The 26,209-nt window shown below is 47.1% G+C and overlaps 1 protein-coding gene across 1 annotated transcript in view; it reads right to left on the bottom strand.

Moving 5' to 3' along the window:
• Positions 1 to 20,516, bottom strand: part of RAB11B (RAB11B, member RAS oncogene family) — a 37,557-nt gene extending 17,041 nt beyond the window's left edge. The window contains exons 1-4 of the mRNA XM_074978050.1: positions 20,364 to 20,516; positions 7,255 to 7,450; positions 4,693 to 4,886; positions 3,365 to 3,445 (exon numbers count right to left, since the gene is read on the bottom strand). Coding sequence (XP_074834151.1) covers positions 3,365 to 3,445; positions 4,693 to 4,886; positions 7,255 to 7,450; positions 20,364 to 20,403 — 511 coding nt within the window. The 5' untranslated portion in view covers positions 20,404 to 20,516. The remainder of the gene's footprint in view (positions 1 to 3,364; positions 3,446 to 4,692; positions 4,887 to 7,254; positions 7,451 to 20,363) is intronic.
• Positions 20,517 to 26,209: the final 5,693 nt, after the last annotated feature.

Below are 26,209 nucleotides of genomic sequence, written 5' to 3'. Positions count from 1 at the left end.
AACAGTGTTCAGCACAACTGAGACAACTGCTTACTTTAATTTCACCACTGTGCAATTTGAGAAGAGCAACTTTGTTGCAGTGGGACCTAGAGCTTTCTTCAGGTTGGAGTACATAGCACCAAGGCTTCCTATGTTTCAGGCTTTCTGTAACAGAGTTTGATCTACTAATGATTTGTAAAGCATGTGCTTGCTAACTATACCTCTCTGTTTTTGCATGTCAAAGTTTCACTTTGATGTTATCTGCAGGCTTCTTGTGTTCCAGCCAGACCATGTTCTTAATGTTGGAGAGGTAGCAGTTCTGCTTCATTTTCTTCAAACTAGTCCTTTGGCTACATTTGGGGAAAAGAGACTGCAAAAGCTGTTTCATGTATTTGTGCTTTTAAGTCTTCCCATCCCTACTAAGAAGGCAGAAGAATTTTAGGAAATCATTGAAGTTCAAAGACCTTCAGAAACTTCTGAAATTTTCTCTGGTTACAGGTGTTAAGAGCATTGATTTTGGGCTTACTAAGTAGCTTTTGCGAATAATCAAGGAGTGGCAGGTCAGAATAGTGAAGGAGGTATCACTACGACCGTAAGCGGTACAATCTGTATTAGTCAATGCTGACTGCTGGTTAATTAACCCAGAAGCCTCAAGAAGCACCAATGTCTTCAAGCTGCCGAGTGGCTGGTAAATGGAACTCTTGCTGGTGGACATGCCATCAAAAAGTAGAATAGCAGATTCACTCAGCATTTTTGCCAACAGCATCCACACATGACAGACCAGGCCCTCCAGTTCTGGCTGATAACCAAATTTAGAAGTGGAGCCTCAAAAACATAAGTGGAAGATCTCCCCTGTATGGACAACTCCTGCAATGTATCTGGTTCTAAATGCATCAACTTCATACATTACTTTGGCCCAAACCAGTGAAGTCAAGATCATAGGTTGATCTAAGATTCAACACTACCACCCTTTCACTAGGGTGACTTGAATGAAACCCTTGTACTCCAAGTGGAGCATAGGTCATCTACAAGCCTCCACTTCACTCCATCTCAGGACAAAACACACAAAACAAAAAAACAAAAACAAAAACAAAAACAAAAACAAACTTATAGTGGACTGTCCTTCAGTCTCAGTAGATCTTCTCCACTATGACAGAGGTCTTCCTCTTTTCCATTTTCCTTGTGGGTTCCATCTGACAGCTTGATGGACTAATGCAGGATTATGGTTTTCAGACACTGGGGCCTGTCCATCCCCACACTTTCTTCTCTTGATCTGAAGATCAGGTGGTTCTTGTCCTGCTCTGTTCCAAAGCTCCTCATTTGCGACAAAGTCTTGTCATTTGATGTGAAGGATGCACCTCATACTTCTGGTTATTAAATGTCCCGTAGCTTGTGATTTGTTAATGCTCAGTCCAGTCACTGAGGCAGTTTTGTCTAGTGTTGTGATCTTTTCTTCCATGCTTTCATGTCAGTGTGAAATGAGGGCGACATCAGCAGCAAAATCAATGTCCCCAGCTGTTTGAGAAGTGTCCACTGAATGTTCCATTGACGGCCATCTGTTATCCTGCTCATAATCCAGTCCATTGTGATCAAGAATAGAAAAGATGACAATAGGCATCCTTGTCGCACTCCTGAGAGCATGCTGAAGGGTTCTGACAAGACACCATTGTGAACAACTTGGCATGTCGAGGGTTCGTACACTGAACAAATCAGGTTAATTTTGGATGGGATGCCACAGCGTTGCAGTAGTTTCCTAAGTGTCTCTATGAATGCTGTTGAAGACTTTTTTTTGAAGTCTATGAAGGTTACATACGGGGGTAGCTCCACTCAAGCGACTATTCTACGATCAGAGTTGCTATTTGGTCAGTACAAGATCTCTCACTTGCATGTTCTTCCCTCAGCAGTCTATCAATTTCTATCTTCATTCTCTCCAAGAGAATCTTACCGAAAACTTCTCAATTTGCCACTGGGTTTCAGGAAAGATCTACGTGGGTTGCACGTGCCTCAGCAGCATACCCTCACTGCATTCTTGCAGCCCTTGGGCAACAGCGTGCAGAATAGGGACAGCAGCAGCTACAGCACAGGAAGTGCCTTCATAACATGCATAGGCTGCTGACTGTCAGCTGGACAGCTCTGGCCATGCTGCTGTCACCACCATCACCACTCTACCAAGGCAACAGAAGTGAACTGGGCAGTGGTATTCAGACAGCAGTGTGGCACATGCAGCCAGAGCCAACAAGCAGACAGTCAGTGGTGATCATGGCCCATCCACAAAGCCAGTGGTGGTGACAGGAGCCACAGAAAGGGGAAGGGCTGGGAGAACAAGAGCAAAGCATTGCAGGAGCCACCCACGAAGTCTGGGAGCAAGGCATCAGAGCATTCTTCTCATCACTGTGAGAAGTCTGGCACTAGGTGCCACTCTCCCCCAAGCCCCCAGTCACTGGGATGGGATACTTGTTTGGCGTCTGCTTCAGCTGGGTCCCCCAGATACAGAAGGATCTTTGCGAGGCTAATTCTCTGCCAGAACAAGGCCATCCTATAGAATGTTCTTCATTTCCCTTTGTTTTATTGTACATATCCTGTCCTTCACTCCCCCATAAAGAAAACTGTGATGACAAACTGCAGAAAAGCTGCATTAGAGTTCTCTACCCACAAAAGGGAGCAGAGCTCACACAGTAAAGGAGGGCTGAGCAGGCCCGCTGAGCCCTTTACATGGGGCTCCACAGCCCTATACCACCACCTACATTGCTAACATGGATAACACATAACAAGAGAAAGGGAGTTGAGTTTGAATTCAAAGACATTTAAAAAAAAATAAATAAAAGTGAAATTTGAGCTAATTGAATTGAAAGAAAGCGGTGTGTGTCCGTATCAGCGCACATGCGCGCACACAGAGAGTGTGTGTGTGTGTGTGTGTGTGTGTGTGTGCGCGTGCGTGCGTGCACGCGCGTGTCAGAGAGATATAAAATAGTGGGCCTCCAAAAAGAGAAAATACAGTTGGTGTATTCCTTAAGAAATTTGGGCATCAATACACTACAGGGCCAAGAGATCATCACATGCTTGAGTTCCAGCAAAACAAATCTAATCCTTAGAACCCAGGGAGTAAAACAAAAGTGGAGAACTTCTGTTTATTTGTATCCCTCAGTAGGATTTGCAAGAGCACAAAGATAGTCTTGGCTTCACAAACCAGCAAAAAGTCTGCAGAAATGCCACTGTTATCCTTAATGTTGTGTCTCCACTGTAGCCATCTTTAGGTTTTTAAAACTCCAGACTTATCCAAGCTGGTAGGTCCCCTTCCTATGAGAGGTTCTCATTGGCTCCCCCGCCCATAAAATCCTTTAGTGTGCCATACTGCAGACAGGCACATCAGAAAGTAATGCCATACCTGTGAGGATATTCTTGAAGGCTTCTTCTACATTTGTGGAATCCAGGGCAGAAGTTTCAATGAAAGATAAGTTATTCTTTTCTGTAAAAAGGAAGAGGTCATTCTGTTAAAGACAAATTAAGGAAAAAAAAAAAAAAAAAAGTGCTGCTATAGACCTTAACTTGGATTTCTTGGTTTAAATGGCCAGGACCTCAGTCTTGTTTTCTGAGCTAGAGGAGAAGCTACACTACTTGTTCAAATGGATTTGGCACCCCATTTTATTTATTTAACTATTAGTCCTATCAGTGGTAGAAATCCCCAGAGCCTGAGCCCACTCCCCTTCTTTCATTCCCTCTTCTGCAATGCAGAGTCCCCTGTCCTGCACATTATTATTCCTGACTATAGTCACTAACAGCAGCTTGAAACTACCAGTTTGATGCAGCTTCCAGAAACACAGAAGTGCCTCTGACGAAAGAGACACAGGTACAGTCATGGAGATGGGTAGCTTCAGGATTCACCCTCATTCCACTCCCACAGAGACTGACTTGGAAGAGTGCGACTCCTATGATCCCGTATCAAATAATGACTTGGAACCAGCACACTAGAAAGGGCAGGAAACAATGAAAAAGGAGTGCCTTCCCTTCAGAGACCATGTCTCACTGCCATCCCACATGTTAAAATGCACAAGGTACAGTACTAACTGCTAAAAGGCAAGACCTTCAGTTGGGAGTTCACACTGCAGACCCTGCCCCATCACTATGGCTGAACAGCCGAGATAGAAACTGCAGCAGGTTTCAGAAGCACATTCTGACTACCAAGATTTGTGACTTATTTAGGCACATCATGTTGTTACCCAACTTCAAGGCGGGAAGGGTTTCAAAAGTTTCCACAGCCAAAAATTAAGCTCTGTTCAGCCCAAACGTTTCACTCTTTAGTGAATGGAACATTAAGAGAAATGTTAGTTTTTTGGCGTTTTGTGTAATGCTTTATTCATGCTTCAAGATCCTTTGGAACTGATTTTATAGCAGCAACATTTTGAAGCCATCCAGGTTTTTTCGTAGCCTGATAAGAGACACGAGAAGGGTCTGTGCCTCAGATACCAGGAAGCCCAGTGACAGGATCATCATTGACTTTTAAGATCCTAACTCTGAGTCTTAAAAATTTCACCAAACACAGCTGTTTAACCTTCAAGTGAACTTTTTCCATTGTGGAGGGTTTTCTGTACATCTCACTTCTAGTCAAACTTTCCAAATGGAAGGCTGCCCTTGTCTGACAGGGTACTTTAGTCTCCTACACAGCAGGAGTTGAACCCACACACACAACCCTTCCATGTAACATGCACTCCAAACCTGCAAAAGCCCGGGCCTCATCAGTGGGCACAGCTCTCAGGTGGCGCAGGTCACTCTTGTTTCCTACCAGCATAATGACAATGTTGTTGTCTGCATGATCCCTGAGCTCCTTTAACCAACGCTCAACATTCTCATAGGTCAGATGTTTGGCAATGTCATAGACAAGAAGGGCTCCAACGGCACCACGGTAATAGCTGAAACCACAATGAACACGCTGTGTTAGAAGGAATTCACTCAGATCTACAGAGAAATTTCACCATTTTCCTACTTTAATATCATCTAAAGAAAGAGAATCAAGTTTGTTTGCTTCTTTTAAAGAGAAAAAAGTTTCAACTTTAAAAATGGGATTTTCAAAAAAAAAATGTATTCAGTAAAAAAAACCCCAACTATGCTGGTGGATATTTCACACAGGACATTAGCAGCAAAAAGGGAAACTCACTATTGTTTCTTTCCACTATCAAAAGTGATGACCCTGGCAGGAGGAGGAAGGGTGGGAAGAGACCAAATATGGACATGACTAATCCCTCGTCAAGGGAAAGTGGTTTTTAAAAAAAGTCACTCCTTCTTGCTTTCTCTTTGCTCCCACAAACTTCCTCTTCATGTACACCCCCAAAGAATGCCATCAACTCTCAAAAGTCAACATTTCATCCCCACACCCATCCAATTTTACACAATGGACATGGAAGCTTTTTGTCCACAATTCAGGGACAAACTCCATTAATGACAGTAGAAAGGCTCAACCACCTAATCAGAATATGGTTTTGGATAATCAGTCTCCCAACCACATTAACTATCTTCCTCTAAAAAGAAGAAAATCCTGGCTGGATCTACACCTGCCCCTTCCTTTTGAAAGGGGCATGTTAATGTGTAGGTTCAAGTATGCTAATGAGGCTCTGCAATGAATATGCAGTGCCTCGTTAGCATAACGGCAGCTGCAGCGATTCGAATCACACGCCACCCATGGAGATGGGATCCCCTGAAATGACAGCCGCCCTCCCCCCCCCCCCCCAGTTTTCGAAAGCCCTTCTTGCGATCACCAGACAGGAAGAAGGGCTTTTGAAAACTGCGGGAGGGGGGTGTCCTTTCGGAAGGTCCCGTCTCCACGGGCGGCGCACAATTCAAAAAGCTGCACTTTCGAATTGCTGCCGCCGCTATGCTAATGAGGTGCTGCATACTCATTGCAGTGCCTCTAGCATATTTCAAACCTGCTCATTAACATGCCCCTTTCGAAAAGAAGGGGCACATGTAGACCCAGGCCCTGTCTTTAGGGATGTCAGAATTCTGCTTGTACATGACAAATTGAGATTCCAATCTCTATGGTGTACTCTGTAAAACAGAACATTATATTCACGCTGAAGTCTTCTGGTTGACTCTACCTGCATCTCACACTGCATCTGAAAACAGTACTGCACTCCTACTCTAAGGTGTAGCACTTTCTGCGGCAGTCAGGACCTAGTTTCTAGAGCAAGGCATGCAGATTGTATTAGTTTGGGGCATGTTAGTACACACCACTACAAGGAAAGAGTCCATGTACACTGCAGTTTTTAAATTATCCTCTTTTTAAAATGCAACAGAAAAAAAGATTGCTGCCTGCCTGCAGGGGTTTCAGACTTTCTGGCTACCGTTAAGTTTCACGGACAGCTGATGCAATTCCTCTTTTAGTGGCCTGAACTGGTGGTAAGCTCAGCGATGAAGGGACCATCTTTTGGAGGGAAGGAGGTACACATACAAGCATGATGCTTTGCGTGATGTGGTTTAACTCCCACACCTAGAACAGAGGCAGTTAACATGCAGCCCACTGGGGCTTCACTATCAGCCCATATACCCACTCTCAGCTGCCCTGCCCCCCACACAGATCTCTAGCACTGGGGCACTAGAGCCCCACATTTCCTACTCCGCCTCTTTCCCAGCACTTTTGGAGCACCACAAAATTGGCTGATTGGAGGTCAATTCCAGTTTCCCCCCCCCCGCCCCTCCCTCCCACACAGCTGGAACACTGTAAGTCAGCTGTTTGCAGCTCTTCAAAGTGGGGTGTGGGGGAAGGAAAGGGGACAAAATATGAAGCAGATTAATAGGTGGCACTTGCGGAGAAGGGAGGTGGGAAAGCATAGTGCTCCAGTGTGCAAACAGCAACCTGGGAGGAGGGAAGCAGATGGCGGGGGGGGGGAAAGAGAGTGTGTATGGGTCTTCCAGGGTTGCATCAGCAAATCTAGATATTTGCAGTTTTGCAACAGGCTACATGAAAGCTCTAATGGAAAAAGCCAGTAAAAAACTAAAAAAAAAAAAAAAAAAAAAAAAGTTTCATACAGACAAAAACGCACAAGCAAGCAATTTGTCACTGCATGTGTTGTGATGTTTGCACTTTTATAACCAACTAGTTTTCAACTGAGGTGAAACTTGGGGTACACAAGACAAAGCTGACTTCTGAAAGGAGGTACAAGTAGCATATAAAGGCTGAGAACCACTGCTCTACTGTGCAGATTAACCTGGGAGCACAGAATAAAACTGGTTTCTCTCTCGTGCATCTCCACCAACAGAAGAGTGGTGCTGGACAATACTCACGCTGAGGTTATGGCACGATATCGTTCCTGCCCTGCAGTGTCCCAAATCTGAGCTTTTATTGTCTTCCCATCCACTTGGATGCTCCTGGTGGCAAATTCCACCCCAATGGTGCTCTTACTCTCAAGGTTGAACTCATTCCGCGTGAAGCGTGACAGAAGATTACTCTTTCCTACCCCAGAGTCTCCAATCAACACAACTGGAAGAAATCAGAATCAATCCTTTATCTTGAGATTTATAGAGGGAATTAACAATTGTATTTTATGACTTGGAAAATTTCAATTCATTGCACGTGAAATGTGGTGGAAGATTACTCTTCCCTACTTCAGAGTCCCCAAATCAACACAATTTTATCAGGTCACAGGCCTGCCCACATGTGGAGTACAAGACTCCTAGAAGAAAACAACTGTTTGTAATCCCTTCAGTAGAGGTTTCATTTTAACAAGTTTTTTCCTGCTAAGCATAAGAAAGATTCACAAAGTAGATAGTCAAACATTTATCATTATGATTAATATCTGAAAGAAATCAACATTTCCTAGAATAAAACTTCTAGTTCATCCAGTTAGTTTCTCATAGGTTACATCACTGTTGGTAAGGGACCATTAGGAAGACTCCACCTGAACATGGAAAGGTTCTCAACACAGGACCCAATCAGCCAACAGCTGCAGCCCACATGACATCATCATAACCACATGGGTAATACTGAATGCAGCCCATAAAACACGTGCCCACAACAGTTTGAGCACTGCTGGTATAAGCAGAACTGAAGAGATCTTTACTGCGAAGTCCTACCAGTTTTAACACAATACTTGCAGTTAGATGACAATCAAATGAATGCCAGGTACCAGCGCCACTTCCTGCATCTGGAACCAGCCACATTTTTGTAGTCTGATACAAGCCTTGCCCTGCTCTAACTCCAAACTGATAAAACGTTGCTCCCTTTATTCTTTGGTCAATCGCTGGGCTCCCAATGCAATCTCCCCTTCCCCAGAACAACTGCTTACTTTCTCAGGGCAAGTCTACACTACAGTGGAAGGTCAAATTTAAGTACTCAATTCCAACTATGTTAATGATGTAACTGGAGTCAATGTACCTCAATTCGGGCTTCAGCACCACCTCCACTAAGGGAGATGACAGCTTCTCTTACTCGTAATGAGAGGCAGCAGAGCAGGCACCTTTTAAGTTTGATTTAACACATCCTTACCAGACACGCTAACCAAACTCAGGAAGACTGACCATGGCAGGGCTGATCTTCACTACAGGGAAGATAACCCTGCTGAGGTCTATCTTCCCTGTAGTGAAGATGTACCCTTGGCAAGTGCTGTCACACAAGGTTCTAAAAAGAAAAGTTACAGGAACTTTGACAGACCTTTTAGCAGTTGCAATCTCTTTATGAGATCTTATCCTAACAGGACACGGAGGAGACAAAACATCCCCTTTAGGAACTATGAGCCACAAGGGTTAATGAAACAAATTCATTCAGGTTGTAACACCTCCAGAGAGGCTCCCCATACTAATTCAAACTGGATTCTCCAAACAGTCTCAGAGGGGTAGCCGCCTTAGTCTACAGCTTCAAAAAACAGTCCCTGTAGCACCTTAAAGACTAACAGTTTTATTTATCAGGTCATGCATTTTTGTGACAGAGTTCCCATATTTGACCTTTCAGAAAAAGAGGACACCCCTGAGAAGGAGTGTCTCTGTAACCCTATCTACCAATTCACATGGTAGTAATGTGTTACAGCACATATGGTTCATTACTACAACGTGAGTTGGTAGGTATGGGTATAGAGACACTGCTTCTCAGGGGTGTCCTCTACTATGGTAATCCTAGACCCACATCATCAGATTCCACAGACCACACAGACAAAGGAATGACTAAAGAGCATGAGTTTAAACTGACTCAGTTGGCTTTGATCCAGCAAATGACAGGATCAGACTTCTGTCCAAGGGGAGGGCCTCTGTCCTTAAAACCCATTGATATCACATTTAACCAGTTAAATGGGAACAGGAAGGAGCAGACTGGAGCAGCCCCACCTACAGCACTCCCAGGTCAGGCCCAGTATGGACAGGGGGCTGTTTGGGCCCCGATGGAGCACCCCCACACCAGAGGATCACACCCTGTCCTTGAAGGATGGGGGCTGCTCCAACTCCTGGTGTTAACTGTAACCAGTAAGCCTCATCCATTTAGGGTGCAATCAGCCAGGGATGTAAACATTTAATTACCAGGTAGGCACCCATATCCCTTTCCTTTCCCAACCCTTCACCCCCAAACCCCTCCTGAACCCTCCTGCCTGCCCAGACTCCCCTGCCACCTGCTCTTGCATCCACCTTCCAGACCCTTTGCCCCCATCTACTGCTGAGTCAGGTAAGCACTTGCACCCCCATCTCTTGTCCCCTCACACCCAGAACCCCCACCACCCTCTGCTCCTGCATCTCTTCCTTCTAGACCCAGCACACAAACCTCCCCTCAACCTCCTGCCCACTTAGACCCCCATGCTCCCACACCCTGTTCCACACCCATTTCCCAGCACCTCCTCCACTCCTGAACCCAAACCCACCCATGTATCCTCCCTCCCCCGCCCCAAACATCCCCAGCCCCCTCCTGATCCCTATTTCCTCCCCAGACCCTGCACTCTCTCCTTCTGGGGTGGAGCTTGAAAACCAGAGGTGAATGGCTCTTATATCTGCTTTTCAGTTGGGATGGGTGAGGGCCACACTGATGCACTTGTGAAGCAAAAACAAAACAGAAATCAAAAAACCACACTTTCACATGACCCCAGCTGATTTTTCTGTAGCTCACTGGCTCCCTGACATTTTAAAAAAAAGGTTAAATTGGAGTGGGGATAGTCTAAGGAGGTGGAAAAGTGCAGTTATGGGCCTGTGTAGGCAGCCTGCCTTTCTGAAGCAACTCCCAGTGCAGGCAAAAACTATAAAGTAATCCCTCGATTTATACAGAGGTTGCGTCCTGGGTAACCTCCACATAAATCAAATTCATATAAATTGATGGGGGGATTGGGGAGATCCCCAGAATTCCCCTGGCTGGGGGAAGTTGTGGTGGGGGCAATGCGGCTTCTCCCAGCTGCAGGGGCACACAGCTGCTTGGGACACCATTTCTCCCAGCTGGGAGAAACCACATCGCAAGCAGCTGTGTGTCCGCCAGGCTCTTCCATTTGGGGCAGCCACAGACTGTCAAGGCAGTTTTGATTTGCACTTAACTTGCGTTAATGCAAGTTGAAGAGCGATGTTGATTTGCGCTTCAAGGGTTTACTGTACAGTCTGGATAAGCCCTGATGAAGAGGGACAAAGATGCAGATCTCAGTCCAAAAAGAGGTGCTGGCTGATGATATTCTCGTGAGAACTTGAGCAGGAAATACAGGTTCTGTTTTGTTTAGAACTTTATATTAGGGAATGTGCAAGTTAGCAAGTAATTAATAAATGGAGATCTGCGGTCAAACCAACAAAAATCATCCAGAAAGGCACAGGACAGACTACATGTGGGACATCCCATTACTGCAACAAGGATGAATTATAATGGGTGGGTCTTAGGTGGACTCAGACTTCCTCTTCACCAAAGGCAGCATTTCCACTAGCTATCCAGGAGCATACACCAAATCTATACACATTTTAGCCATCATATTGCTTGGCATACACTTAATTTTTACATTGTTAAAATGGGAATTTTTATTTTTAAGATTCATTTTTCTGTACCATCTGCATTTGGACGGTAAATTCAAATTAAAAATGCACAAGACATTTATAAACAAAAACACACTGTTAGTAAAGTAAAGCTTTTATATGTATCCAGAAGGGGACATAAGGCAGCTTGCACTAACGTAGCTTGTCTACAATACAATACCAATATAAGCTGCTCATTGCCCAAATGAAACTCCACGTCCTGGAGAGGCATAGCTCATTGGCTGATGTAGTTTGCATGATGCGAGAAGGCCTATTCCTCCAGTATTCTGATAAAGAAATTATAAGAAAGAAGGTTTTAGTGCTCCGAAGAGCCTCGTAGAAACACTGTTCACCACTCTGCTATGCGCCACAGAAGTCAAAGAATGGCGAGATATTCCAAGATGATAAATTTCTGTGATTGTATACTATAGATTTGTTATTTGAGAAATGAGACCATATATTTATGACTGCCTTTACACATGCAAAAAGGGGCAGAGTTAAGGATGTATACAACCTTAGCTTTGGCATTTCCTAATCCAAGTGCCCAACTGTGACATTTGAGGCTTGTCTCCACTACCAGGAAATTGATGCTGCAGAGACTGATCCAGTGGAGGTCTATTTTAACAGGTTGCAGGACCCGTTTAAAGAAAAAAAATTACTGATGCTGCCAGGACAAGAAATATAAGGTAAGTTGACAGAAGAGTTTGTCAACCCAATGTGGCATAGACAGCGCAATAAGTCAGCTTAAATGACACTGACTCAAGCTACATGAACAATATAGTTAGAATTGCCTAAATTAAGTAGGCTTAACCTGGTATGTTATGCATGCCCTAACATTCTATCGGTATACGTATGGAAGTAGAATGAAGAATCAGTCACAATCTGAACTAAGTTATTAGAGGCAACGCAGGAGTAACTGAGTGAAATTCTATGATCTAGCACTAGGATTCTGTGATAGAAGAGACCTCAGGAGGTCATCTAGTCCAGCCCCCTGTCTAAAGCAAGATCAACCCCAACTAAAATCATCCCAACCGTGACTATGTCAAGCCCGGACTTAAAAGCTTCTAGGGATGGAGATTCCATCACCTCGTTCAGTAAAGCATTCCAGTGCCTCACCACACTCCTGGTGAAGTACTTTTTCCTAATATCCAACCTACACCTCTCCCTCTAACTTCATACCATTGATCCTTGTTCTCCTGTCTTATCACGGAGAACAATCTCACTCCATCCTCTTTAGAGCTCCCCTTCAGGAAGTTGAAGGCTGCTATCAAATTGCCCAAAAATCTACCTTATATGCAAGGTCAAATTACTAAGTGACCTAGTGGTCTCCTCTTACCTTAAAGATTTAACAAATCAATGACTGTAAAATCCTATTCTGAGGCTATCCCACAAAAAACCAGTGCCAAAACTTAGCACTAGTCTGCCTGATGTTTTCCCCAAGTGATCCTCTGAGGAAAACCTGTTTAGAAATTTGAAGTGGGAAGGATGGAAATAAAGTTATGTACACAACATTTTACTAGAACACTGAAAAGTGATTTTGTCTAAAAATTCCAAGTTCTATTTAATTGACTTGAACAAGAATTGATACATTATTTTCTGAAAGCTTGGATGTAAAAGAAAAAAAAGCTTCATAAAAAGTTTGCTCTGATTGGTTTCAAGGATTTAAGTCATTGCCTATAGGAAATATTCTCAATAGCTGGGATGCACAGTAAGACCCAAGCAGTGAAGGGGAAGACTGGTTAAAGTTACAAAAGCTTCTTACATGTATATTTAGCTGTGATTTGTTTGGATAAATAAAAACAGGTGTGTTAGACACCAAGTCAGCTTCATGCAGCCCTTGCAGTTTAGTCAATACATAATGGGTAACTGTAACTTTCGTCATTGTCCAAACCTCCCACTGAGTCCCAGGGAAGTTACGCTCTCCTCTGGAGAAACTTAAAACTGATTAGCCCACACAATCCATTAATGGAATTTGCCCTGTTCCTAGGCAATTAACACACTGATCTAGATATGTCAACATTTTTAGGTAACAGAAGCACAGACAACGTGCGTGAGAGAGAAGATCACTGCATACAACCCTCACAATGAGAGACTTCAGGGACCTCCTAAAATCTTATGTAGTTCTGTGGTCTTGACTAGTCCTGCTAGGAGGAATGGCACTTCATCTGTATCATAATCTCTTCTAAATGTCAAGTCTCATACTCACTTCCAGATAATGGAAGTATCAAGGTCAAAATTCAGCCACTAAGGATCAAATATAAAACAGATATACTGACTTTAAAAACACACATCTCCTAACAGAGCTAGACGAGAAAGGATGGACAACTAAATTAAAAAATTCAAATACTAAGACAAACTTGATTTCCTTACAGTAGAGCAGCTGAAATTGACACTAATGCCACCATCATGGACTCACTCACAGAGATAGCATACGAGTTGAGAAAAAGCAAGCACATTAAGAAGTTTGAAAACAAGAGTTCAAGCAGAGATCCTTCCTGCCCCGCAATCACAAGAGTCAAGAAGCAAACCATTGGATAGGCAAGAAGTGTATGAGGTTTTGCTTTTGTGGAACATTGGTCCATTTTCTATAAGAAGGGACTATATGGTTTGGATGCCTGCCATCTTAGTAAAAGGCAGACCAGGCTCCTTGGAGACAGTCTGGCTAGAGTAGGCAGGAGGGGTTATGATAATAAAAGTGATGGATAAAGAGCAGTAAGATATGAACACTCAGCACAAAAATTGAGATGTCGAGAATAAAATTAACAAATGAACCAAAGAACTTGGAGACATTCACTAGCCTTAAATTCCCTGTGCACCAATATTAGGTGTCTGGGTAACAAACAAGAATTGGAATCAACCAATTTTAAAGCCTAGTGGGATGGTTCCTATTACTGTAATAAGAAGTCTTGTGGCACCTTATAGACTAACAGATACAAGGTGCCACAAGACTTCTCGTTGTTCTCGAAGCTACAGACTAACACAGCTACCTCTCCGATACTCATTACTGCAATGTCATCATTACAGGTTACTACTTAGTTAGGAAGGATCAAGTGGGCATAAGGAAACAACGTCAAAAAAGTCACATTACATGTTTTAGACCCATGGACAGCTCCGAAGAAAATGATCTCAAATGCTTATAGATCAATGCTTTAAACACAGGGGTTGGCAACTTGCGACTCTTGAAGGAGCCACTTGCTGCTTCGGAAGCTGACGCTGCTTAAGACAATACCCGCCATTAAAACAGGCTTTAGGCTTTTTTGTTTAAGCAGCAGCAGCCTCCAGAGCAGCAAGTGGAGTCAGTGGCAGCAGGGAGCCCTGGAAACAGAAGCCAGCAGCTGCCCATGTGCTGCACACAGGGGAAGGAGAGCAGGGCAGAGGGGCAGCCAAGCCTGCCCCGCTGGAGCCGCACTGGGGAAGAGGAAGAAGAGGCTGGGCAGCTACCAGGAGACAGAGGGAGGGTGAGAAGGCTCTGCCTCCCAGTCACATAGAAGCTGCTGTCCAATGAGAAGGGCTGCTCAACCCTCCCACCCTGCTCAAACCAGCGCAAAACCAGGGCACTGCTGTGTGTGCATGCCCCACCCTGGGCTTTCTGCTCCTCCCAGTTGAAATCAGTCACTTCCCTTCCAACAGCCCTTAAAACAAAAACACCCAAGCGGCAGGGGGGAGCAGCAGGACAAACAGTCATCTCAGGAAGGTAAATCCTGGGGGGGGCACAAGGGGCTGGTTTGGGACTGACAGGGGTTAAGCCTGGGGATAGGGGACAGTTTGCGGGATGCAGGGGTAAAGCTTGAGGATAAGAGTGGATCTGGGGCCTGAAGCAGTTAAGCCTGGAGATTGGGGGAGTTATTTAAAAACTTTCTAACTGATACAAAAACTATTGTGTGTGCACTGTTCTTAAAATAGGGGTGAAAGAAAGTACCATTTGATGTTATTAAGTAGTGTCTTGTATTCATGCACAAATCGAGGCTCCTGAAGTGTTGATTTTGTACCTGAATTTGAAAAAAAAAATGGCTCTTCTCACTATTTCGGTTGCAGACCCTTGCCTTAACAGATAAAGCACAAGATGGGGTATTGGTGTTTTCTACAAACTACCACATCCCACTAAGGAATTTGATAATGACCTCCTTACGCACCTATCTATAAATGTATAGGGGGGAAAAAGTTGCATGATCATAGGGGACTTGAATTAGAGCAGCATATGCTGGAAGTCTCATGCTGCCAGTATTACACTATCCTTGGAATTTCTAAACATTACAGAGGACAGTCTCCTAACTGCAAAGATGCTGCAGCACAAAGTTGCACTGGCTGGTTTGGTCACAGCACCATACTGAGAACTCAAGATTCAGCTGATTATCCATCTTCACCCCAAACCTTTTTCAGAATCCATGCTTCACAGACAAACCAGACTTACACAATGGGGGAGTGTGTTTCTGGATACACTGCTTACATTGAAACTAAAGCTGCCAAGTGATTAAAAGAATCACTATTATGCTGTTAAACAGAACAACATTCCAATATATTTAGAAATGGCAGGGGGTGGGGGGGAAATGTGTATAGTATAGCATAAAAGCACAAAAAGACCAGATTTCATGGCTGTGAATACAGAAGGCTCCCAATATGTAAGTTTGGACCAGATGATTACAAATGATCCTGTCTGGCTTTGGAATTCATCCATACATTTCATTAACATCTGTTAACTTTTTGCCTGTTGTATTTTGAACATGCAGAGGACATTTCCCATGACCAGTTTCAGAAACAGAACTTATAAAAAGAAAAAAGAAGTCAAGTAGCACTTTAAAGACTAACAAAATAATTTATTAGGTGAGCTTTCATGGGACAGACCCACTTCTTCAGACCATAGCCAGACCAGAACCGACTCACTGTTTAAGGCACAGAACAAAAACAGTAATCAAGGAGGACAAATCAGAAAAAAAGATCAAGGTGAGCCTCTTTGCCCTCACCCCCCTCTCTTACTTTCCTACTGTAGACTGAGTCAGCAAACAGGAAGGAAGTGTGAGACACAGGGGGGAAAACACTGTTCAAGTACAGGCTGAAATGCTCTCATCCAGCAACACACCTTGGCTGGCAGGACAATGGATGTTGCTGGACCAGAGTGCTCCAGCTATGCAGGGCACAGCGGAGCCTGGCTGGTGGCAGGTATCCTCACTGGCAGCTCACTCTGGGGAGTCCCAGGTCCAAGGCCAGGCCCCAAAGCTGGGCCAGAGCAGGCCCACAGTCCCCAGCCAGGTCTAGGGGTGCCCTGCCAGCAGCCCCAAGTCAGGGAGCCAGATAGTGCACAGAGCCCTGCAGCAGCCCCACAGCTGCACCCCAGAACCTCCCTCCACTGCCCAGCAAGCTCTGCAGCTCCACCTCTCCAAAACACCCCCCACCCCGCTGGCAGTCCTGTAGCAGCACCCCCAGAACTCCCCCACACCCCAACTTACCAGGCTCCACATGGAGGAAACAGGAAGTGAGGCTGGCACTGCAGGTGCTATGCCTGCCCCTTCAGCTGGCTCAGGGGTGGGGCTCACCCACCCCTCTCTACTCCCCAGCTGTATGGGGGGAGTGGGAGGAGGAGGAGAACTGAGGTCATACAGCATTCAATCATGGAACACATGATGGGGTTGCCAACCCTTGGGTTAACCACTTAAGTGGACTGGGGTTAACCAATTAAGTGGGATGGCTGAAGCATGCCCGCATACAGTGCTGCTGCTGCCATGGGGTGGGGGGGGTGGAGGGAAGAGCACTCCAGCAGAGCCAGAGTAGCCCCTGTTCAGGGCAGGGAGCTGCTCCCACCCAGCTGGTGGGGAGTGACATTCCCAGCTACCCCTCCCCCAGGGCTACAGCCACCAGGGCTACTCCGACATGGATGGAGCACCCAGCCTGCTGCAGCCTCACAGGGCTAGAGCAATCCTCTGCCCACAGCAGGCAGGGAGCTGCTCTAATCCATTTATGATGAGGCTTTCTGGTTAACCTTTAACATCCCTAACCATCAGAGCTCAGGCACCTGCACATCTACTGATGAGACATGCCAGCATGTGCAAGGAATGCCCTTCTGTCACATACATTGGGCAAACCAGACACTCTCGGCACCAAAGGATGAATGGACAGAAAACTGACAATGGGAACAGGAATACACTTTTACCTCTGTGGAAGTTCAATAATGGATTTAGAAACACCCATTCTTCATTACCACACAGCCAAATTGGAATTCTTTTTGCAAATTTGACACATTTAAATTAGTCCTTAACAGAAATCTCAGTTATCTTAAGCATTACAAGGGCAATTTCCCCACTTTTGATGTTCTCAGGAATGAGACACATTCTAAATTAATTTGATTCCTCTGCCAGTCCTACTAGTGACAGGTAACCCTGCCCCCACTCCCTTCCTGTTATACAAACCCTGGATCTAAAGTGTCTACTACAATCATCTGAAGAAGTGAGTCTTACCCATGAAAGCACATGGCTTAATAAATTTGTTAGGCTTTAAGGAGCTAGAGGACTGCTTGCTATTTGTGAAGCTACAGACTACCCCTCTGAGTCCATCTATTATAGTCATTTTACTGAAACACCCACTCCCATATACACGAGATGGCCAATTCTTGTGTGAGGAAACAATAAAAGACTGAACTGGCTGTAGCAACAATCCATGCTCAAGTTTTAGCCATATTCAAATTCTGAACAGTAGGATTATGCAAAAATTTCTCATTAATGTTATTTTTCTTTTGACCAGTAGGGTGACCATCAGGGTGTTAGAGAGAGAAAAGCCCAATTTAAAGTTCTTAAACCTAAATAAATCATTTTTCTTAAAGCTGCTGAGTATCTTTCTGCTAACAAAAAAGTTAGTAAAGTCAAGATTTTACACAAAGAAAGTTCTAGAGCAGTGAATATCTTAACAATTGAGTGTGATTCTGAAGTTTTTAAACCTCCTTGGGTTTATTAAGAGTCATTTCTATGTGAATTGGGAAGATACTCGTACATATCCTTCCTTGGCAAAATGTGTTTGTAATACTAAAATTAAAGCTAAGTTGTACCCTAAAAATGCACCAGGAGATAAATACCAGATCCCTTTCAGAGAAAAATTTGTGTGTGTTCTGTATCCTTTACATATACAGTAGAACCCCAAGATACATGCAGCTTGAGAGCACATATCTCAGGTTAGCACAACTGAGAGCTTGTGCCTGCCTCAGGGCTCTCTGTCACTCAGGGGAGCTGGGCAACTGACCAGTGAAGCAGCCCTGGTCAGTTTCCTGGCTCACAGGAATGGTGGGCAGCCTGGAGCCAGGCACCAGCTCCCTGCCATTCAGAGAGAGAATCAGAACAGCAGCTGTCAGGGGCAGTAGCCTGATTCTTGACGCCTCTATTGGGAGCCATTTCCCTGCTCCTGTCAGGGCCAATGAGAATCAGGCTGCCTGAGCTGCCCACCACTGACAGGGGTGGGGAAACTGATCAGCACAGTAGCCCTGGTCAGTTTCCCAGCTCCCCAAGTTATGTGAAATTTGACTTTTGTGGGGCTGCACAATAATACAACCTCTGCATAAATCAGGGGTCTACTGTACAGACAAATTTAAAAAAAATCCTGAAATGCAGTTCTCCTTCCTGCTCAGACCATGGTGTAGATGCTGCAACAGAGGTAAAGATAACTCAAGAAGCCAGTGCACAGACAAAAATAAGGGCAGATCAGAATACTGCCAAAAAATTCTCTCTGACACCAACCATTTCCTCAGTGGCTGCATGAAACTTAATACAACAAGAAGGTAGAGATTGGAGCTGGTCTCACCCACTGCCTTACTACTTTTAGGGGCACAGTCTACACAGCAGCCTCATCTCTTTCTGTGCCAGAATCAAGAACCTGCAGCTAGAAGGGGAACAGCGCAATGGTTTTGTTTTAAATTGCTGGGGCTATAGCTAAGTAAACACATACAAAAGCATAGTCCTTCCCTGAAAACATGAAGTCTAATTTAAGTTCAGGGGGCTGGAATTTATTTCCCCAGCAAGCCCAATATATGCACGAGCAGCAATGAATGGAACAAGGGCTTTGTTTATATACTGAGCCCCAGAATGGCAAGTCAGTCAGACTTGTTGCACAACAACTCGCTATGATGACACTCCACCTGCTCCACACACATGCCCCACCATTTGGTGGGACAAGCACATGGTGGCAGAGATAGAGGTTGTTGCTCCTGTGGCTCCCAGTGCAGCTCACACAGTGGGTGGCTCCAGTGAGTCACCAGCAGTTTCCAGGGAACGCCTGGCTGAGGGAGGGGCAGCCTGTGGACACAACTGCTCTACAGTATAGAGTCCTAGAGCACCACTTGCAGTTCTGCTATCTACAACTGCCCTACAATACACATCATCAACCTTAAATCTTTTGGAAGGTTTACACCAGAGAAAAGTCACAACTGAGTTACATGCCTAGATGGCATCAACCCCCAAGCTTATTCTCCTAGAATAGCCCACTATTGCAACTCAACTGGTGGTAACAAAAGCCAGAGTGCTGTTGTTGCCAGTGTCACAGCTAAGGACAGCTGTCAGCACCAGTTCAACCATCACTGATGCTGCCAGCAAAGATGCAACAATGATGTAAAAAGACTTGTGCAGATGTTTAGCAACTGGGTTAGAGAACATTAGGATTCATTTCATGCTGAGATTAAGTACATAATGAGCAATCCCAGTATAATGCTGTCAAGAAGTTAGAAAGTTGCAGAACTGTCCAGATAACTGTACTAGGCCAAAATTATTGTTTCAAGAGTTATGATAGGGGTCTTCTATTCAAAACCCCACTTCCATTTAGAGATTTTCAAGAAAAAGTTCTGCATTTGAGTTTAAGTTGTTTGTGCTTGGTCTCACCCAAAGACAGCTTGAGTGTTTGTTTTTAAAATTTACATTAACACACACACCCCTAACAGAACCCGTTCTTGCGAAGTCAGCCAAGCAATAGACGGAGGTTGTTAGGTGTGAACACAAACAGACACAACACTTTCGTTTTTTCTCCACCCACAAGCTCTCAACGAGGCACAGGAGGGTCAGTAAATTCACGGTATTGAGTTTGCCAAGGGGCCCGAGATCCCCACAGGAGAGTGACATGGGCGCTCTGTGCCCCCGCCCCAGCCTTGGGCAAAACAAAGCCGACACGCTCCGGCCATCCGCGGCCCAGCGGGAGTCCCGAAGCCTTGGGCAGGCGAAGCGCTCAGGGCCTACGGCGGACCGCGTATCCCGCCCCGCCGCCGGCACCCAAGCCCAGCGGGCTCCGTCTCCTCCCAGCAGGCCGCGGCCCACAGCCACCCGCCCCTCAACACAGGCCCAGCGGCTCAGACCCGCACCGCCCAGCAGGCGAACCACGGTGTCAGCAGGGCCGAGGCCCGCCGCCCGGAGCGGAGGCCACAGACGCTGGAGGGCCGGGGCCGAGCCAGGCCGGCGCCCCCCGCCCCGGGGTACCTTTGAAGAGATAGTCGTACTCGTCGTCCCGGGTGCCCATGGCGATGGCGGCGGGGCCGATGCTCTCGCTGCCAAGCACCGACGCTGGACGGCGGGGGTGGGGAGAGAACAACGCCCGTCGCCGCCTATCAGCGGCCGCCAGAGACGCCGGGGGCTGGCCACAGAGCGACCTCCTCCAACACCACCCAATGGGAGACTCCGTCACGACGACTGACAGGCGAACGAACCAATCAGTCGAGGACAATGGGGGCGAACCGTCCTGGACCCTGGGAAAAGAGGGAGACCTCGCGTCAGCCCGGGAGTAGCTGCCCTCAGCAGCCCACCACCTGCCTGGCGGAGCCCCCGGGGCACGGCCCGTGGGCACGGCCCGGTGTGTGACGTAGCGCCGCGCGCCAGCCTGGCTCACATAGTACGGCCCTATGGGCCCGCCTGCCCCCGGACACAGCCTGAGAGCGTTCAGGGGGTGGGACAGTGGTGCCCCACCCCCGAGCCCCAACCGCCGGGCCGGGCCTGAGGTACCCCGCGGGGAACCGCCCCACCCCCCGGCCAAGTCCCGATGTACGCCAACCCTCGCAGTCAGGCCTAGGACACCCTGCGGGGAACCCCCCCAGCCAGGCCCGAGGTGCCCCGCGGCCAAGCCCCTGATATACCCCGCGGGGAACCCCCCAACCCCCTCCCCAGTCAGGCCTGAGGTACCCCGCTGGGAACCGCCCAACCCCCCCAGCCAAGCCCCTGATGTACCCCGTGGGGAACCCCCCCAACCCCTTCCCCAGCCAGGCCCGAGGTACCCTGCTGGGAATTGCCCCAACCCCACCCTGGCCAGGCCAGTCCCAAGGTACCCAGTGGGGAACTGCTGGACCCTGGCCAGGCCCAGAGACACCCAGCTGGGGACCAGCTGTCCAACCCCCACTCTTGACAGGCCCTGAGTAGCGTTCACTGTAACCTGAGTACACGGGCAGCCACCCAGGTACCACCCAGTTTATTAACAGAGTGCCCAGAGCCACCCTGTGTTTCTATTGGGGGTGCACATCTGCACATGCCTTGGTGCACATAACATTTATACTGCACGTGGATGTAAAAAATTAGAGGAAATGCTGGCCCTGAGGTATCCAGCTGAGAACTGCCCAATCCTCAGAGTGGGCAGGCACCAGAGGATACCCAGCTGGTATCAGCTGTTATAGTGTGCAGGCAGCAGTGGGAAGCAGAGAGTGCAATGAAAGTAGATCATGATTTGGAGTGGGGGCAGAAAGGGGCAGGGCAAGACTTGGGGCAAGGGTTGAATGGGGGTCAGGCCTCGAGTGGAGCCAGGGTCAAGCACTGCCTCGGAACTCAAAAGTCAGCCCTCTGCTTCCCAGTACCATCCAAGAAGGGTTGAGCTGATACAGGCTGATTTTCAACAAGACCATTCCTGCTTTGGTTGCTATAGTTGTATTCACGTGCTACAGTTCAGACTCGTTTGGCCAGCAGTGTCTATGTAGTGGGCCTGCACACAGAGTTCTTGAGCTCTTGTGTTGAGGGCTTTTTATGAAGCTTGCCAACCACCATTACTTCCCTTTCACTGCTTTCTGATTATAGATGCTGACTTTCCAAAGTGCCAACGGGTATTCTGTCCCAGGCCTGCCCCCACCCCACCCCACCCCACCCCAGCCCAGCCCACCCCTTCCCCCACCACCTCTGCTCTGTTCCTTCTTTGAGCTTGCCAGAATCATAGAATTACAGAGCTGGAAGGGACCTCAAGAGGTCATTGAGTCCAGCCGCCTGGCCCAAGCAGGATCAACTCCAACTAAGTCATCCCAGCCAGGACTATGTCAAGCCAGAACTTAAAAACCTCTAGGGATGGAGATTCCACCACCTCTCTCGCAACGCATTCCAGGGCTTCATCACCCTCCTGGTGAAGTAGTTTTTCCTAATATCCAACCTACTCCTCTCCCTCTGTAACTTCAGACCACTGCTCCTTGATCTGCCATCTGTCACAACTAAGAACAGTTTCTCTCCATACTTTTCAGAGCTCCAGTTCAGGAAGTTGAAGGTTGCTATTAAATCACCCCTCAGTCTTGGGAATAAGGGGACTTCGAAGTAGGTGGGGTCCTTTCAAAAAGGAGCCCCGTCAGGACGAGCTGCACAGCGGCGAGGCGCATCAATTTCGAAGTGTTGCGGCCGCCCACATGCTAATGAAGCGCTGAATATAGTGCTTCATTAGTAAACTTCGAAATGGCCATTTGCGTGGCCATTTCGAAGTTTGGGGCTAGTGTAGATGTAGCCACTGAGAGAATGCAAGCCTGCTAGTGGAAGGGGGAAGGGGAGGCAAAGGGGGCAGTCCCCCCACCCAGGTTCTGGTGATACAAAAAGGCCCAGAATTCCCATCTACTGGTGCTGCTACTGCAGTAGCAGCGGGAGCCATGGGACCTTTACATTGCTGCTGGAATGCTGTGTGGCATGCTCTCAACAGTTCTGGAGTTTGGTGGGGGGGCACAGTCCAGGAGGCTCTGAGGGCTGGCTGTCCCCGGGCATGCCCCTTCTACCAGAGGGCCTAACTTTCCAGGAGTGCAGAACAGCTCCCTCTCACCACATTTTGCCCAGAAGCCCAGCGAGGCCTGCTCAGAGAATGATGGGGACCCAAAAGTCCTACATTCAAGTTGGCTAGCAAAAAAAAAGAAAAATCACTTACCTGTTAATCTTCTCACTGAGGGATCTCTGTACAACCTGTGTGTCATCACTAGCCCTGGTAAAGGACTGTGCAAAGGAAGCAACAGTTATGTGACTAATTAGTGACTGTTGTGAATGTGAAGCTAATGGGAGCAAGTGTTTGGCACCTCTGTCCTAGGGACACAGATGCTGCAAAATGAGGAGCTGTTTTGCTAAGGGGAGCTGGAAAAGAACTCAGCTGGGGTATCCTTTAAGAGAGAAATAAGTAAACAATGATAAATTCACTTGTCTGCTGTACTTCTGCCTCCCCTCCTCACGGATCAAACAAACACATCACTTCTTCCCTCTCAGTCTCAGACCCTGTCTACCCTGGGAGAAGAAACCTCATGCCTTAAAACATGATTTTTGAAGAAAACTGTAGCAGAGTTTAGGTCCTGTCACAGTCTCAGGGTAACTGTACCTGCAGTTTGCTCTCTTATTCTTCAAGGGCACCCACTTCAGGTTTCTGGCCCACAGTTGTCACATCTCTTGGGTGGAGACCTGGGTTTGTGTGTCTCTCTCAGTAAAGACAAGGATTTTAAGGCTGCACAGCTTCCTTACACTGTGCCAGTCTGTGTAAAGCTGGGCCTAGATTCTCTTACCACTTTCAAATGCTGGAGGGTTTTAAGCAGAGCTGCCATTCAGATAGCCACGGCAGAGGACCTGTTCTGAAGGAGTAACAGTCCATTCGCAAGGCTGGGTGAGAAAATGGTCAACTTTTTCCAGCAATGCTGTGGAGCTTCATGCCCTTCTGTGGAACTGTGTGCTAGGGCTCAGGACACACTTGTGCTGCACAAATAACAAACTCACTGCAATCTGTGGACAGAAGCTGCTACATAAGTGCTTGTAATTATGAATTGCCATAAGGCCACAACATCAGATAGTGGTTGCAGTAATGTGGTAAGTTGGTGCTGGCCCACTTCCTGGGAAGGGGGCATTTCACAGCCACAGTTGAACAGGCATACTTACAACTGCCCGTTCCTAGTAGCACTACATGGAGTGTCCTTTCTCTCCTCACTAGAGGGAGCTTTCTTCTTTCATTTGAACTAAAACCAAGCTCATAATTCAAAGCATCCATTGGAAAATAGGTTTGTGGGGTGGGGGTGTCAGAGGGCATTCCAGTTACGACTTCAAGTACAGTACTTTCCCTTCCTCACTAAGGTATGTCAGAATAGCTAACTTTCCCAGAGAAAAATCACTGAGAAGTCCAGTTGCACGTTCAGTTTGCAAATGGTCTCTGCCTGTGAGGCCTCATCCTTCACAGCAGGAGGTGGAACTGCACCATAGGGTATTTCAGGACTAAGGACTAAGTGAAAATGGCAGGCATAGCTCTCCAGCTGGTCAGGCATCAGCTCCTTTGGCTAGTGGGCAACCTTCCTAATGCTAGTCTTTTGTAAACAGCTGGACTGTCTGCTTACTTTGCACTTTTGGCTGGGGTCTTCCAGAAAGCCAGTTTCTGCACATTAGGCCTGCCATGCCAGGAGCTATTTCTGGCTGGCGCTGGAAATAAAGATTGAGAATCAGTGGATAATAAAACTAGAAAATGTATTCCAATTGCCACAGAATGAAAACCCAGAAAGAAACAGGTAAGGGTGTGGCCATTTCATTGCTCTTTACTTGTATGAGTAGCTTACTTTCATCAACATAGTGCACAGCACAAAGCATGTGGCCTGACATCATAACCCACCCTGGCATGAAATTGCTTTTGAATGAAACTAGCACCATGGGTTTTTCCCTCTATCTGCCCAATAAAGTATTATTTCAAAACACAGTGGGTATAGCTAAGGTGGGTGGGGAGGTGCATGTTGCAGTTTGTACACTCCTGAGGGCATTTGGAACCAAAATATTAAATTCTGCACACAATCTTTTAAAATTCTTCAAGTTTTATTTACCAACAAATAAAAGTTGAGGCTTCAGCATGGTGGGGGGAGCACAGGCCCATGGCTGCACGAAGGAGGAAGATCACCTGCAGCACCCCACACTCTCATATGTGAGGCTGCACCTAATCCTCATAGCACAAAGTCTGGGCCTGCCCCAAAAACACCCTAGAGCCATGCCCCTCCATGCCAGGTGCAGGGCTGGTTGGCTTAACCAGACAGGCCCAAACAAGAAGGGCAGAATTAATCTCTCCCACCGATTTTTTTGCTTCCCTGCAGAAAATGACTGACGGAAGCTGTGAGAAAAATCATGCACTATTCCCTAGCAGTGCAGGTGCAATGTTTTAGACACCTAGCACAGCTGGCAGAGAGGTAAATCTCCACAGGGCTCGGGATAACCCACCAGTGGCTCCTACCTTGAGCCGAGGATCTCCTGCTATTCCCAGCTGGGCTGGAGGTAGGAGAGAGCAGGACTTTCCTCTTCTCCCGAAAAGAAGAGGCTGGGACTGTGTCAGACAAACCCCCAGAAACCTCCCCCATCTGCAGGAAACTCAGCATCCTCCGCTGCTTCCTTTCCCCATCACTTCTCACCTGTGGGAGGGTGGAGTCGGTATAAGGAGAGCTCCTCCCCCATCCACCCAATTTCTATGCTTTCAGACCTCCCAGACCCAGACTCCCTAGCTGGGTGTCACCTGGTACATCCAGAACACCTCCCCTAGCCCTCCATACCCAACCCCACTCCACTGAATCTCAATCACTGCCACTAGAGCCTCTCTGCACCCAGAACCCCGTCTCAGGATCCCCACCCCTGCACCCAGAGCACCCCACACTCAACCCTCCACCCACTGCCCCACCTAGAGCCTCCACATATAGATCCTCCTATCATTGACCAGAAAATGGCTGAAACCAGATTCCCCACCCCCCACAAGTTCCAGTTCCCCAGTACCCAGACTACCTCCTTCTGCTGAGCCACAACAGCCTTCATCTGGAAGCCCCTGAACCCGGCCTCTGTGTATCCAGATCCCTCCATTTCTAGACCCCACACTGAGCTGCCAGCACCCAGACTGTCCCACACAGAACCTTCTCACCCACAGAACCCCTCCACACATGCACCTTCCTGACTGGGTTTTGCCTACCCCACACATGGTGCACCTGGCACAGAGGGGCAGGGCCCAGACCCTGTGCTGTCAGGGTTAGGTGAAGCCTCACATATGAGTCCATGTCCTTGGGTATGGGGTGCTGCAAGGGGATCTTCAACCTTAGTGCAGCCAGTGACCTGTGTTC

This window comes from Carettochelys insculpta, chromosome 27 (genome assembly GCF_033958435.1).
Source record: "Carettochelys insculpta isolate YL-2023 chromosome 27, ASM3395843v1, whole genome shotgun sequence".
NCBI lineage: Eukaryota > Metazoa > Chordata > Testudines > Carettochelyidae > Carettochelys > Carettochelys insculpta.
This window is presented reverse-complemented; position numbering and strand designations above follow the sequence as displayed.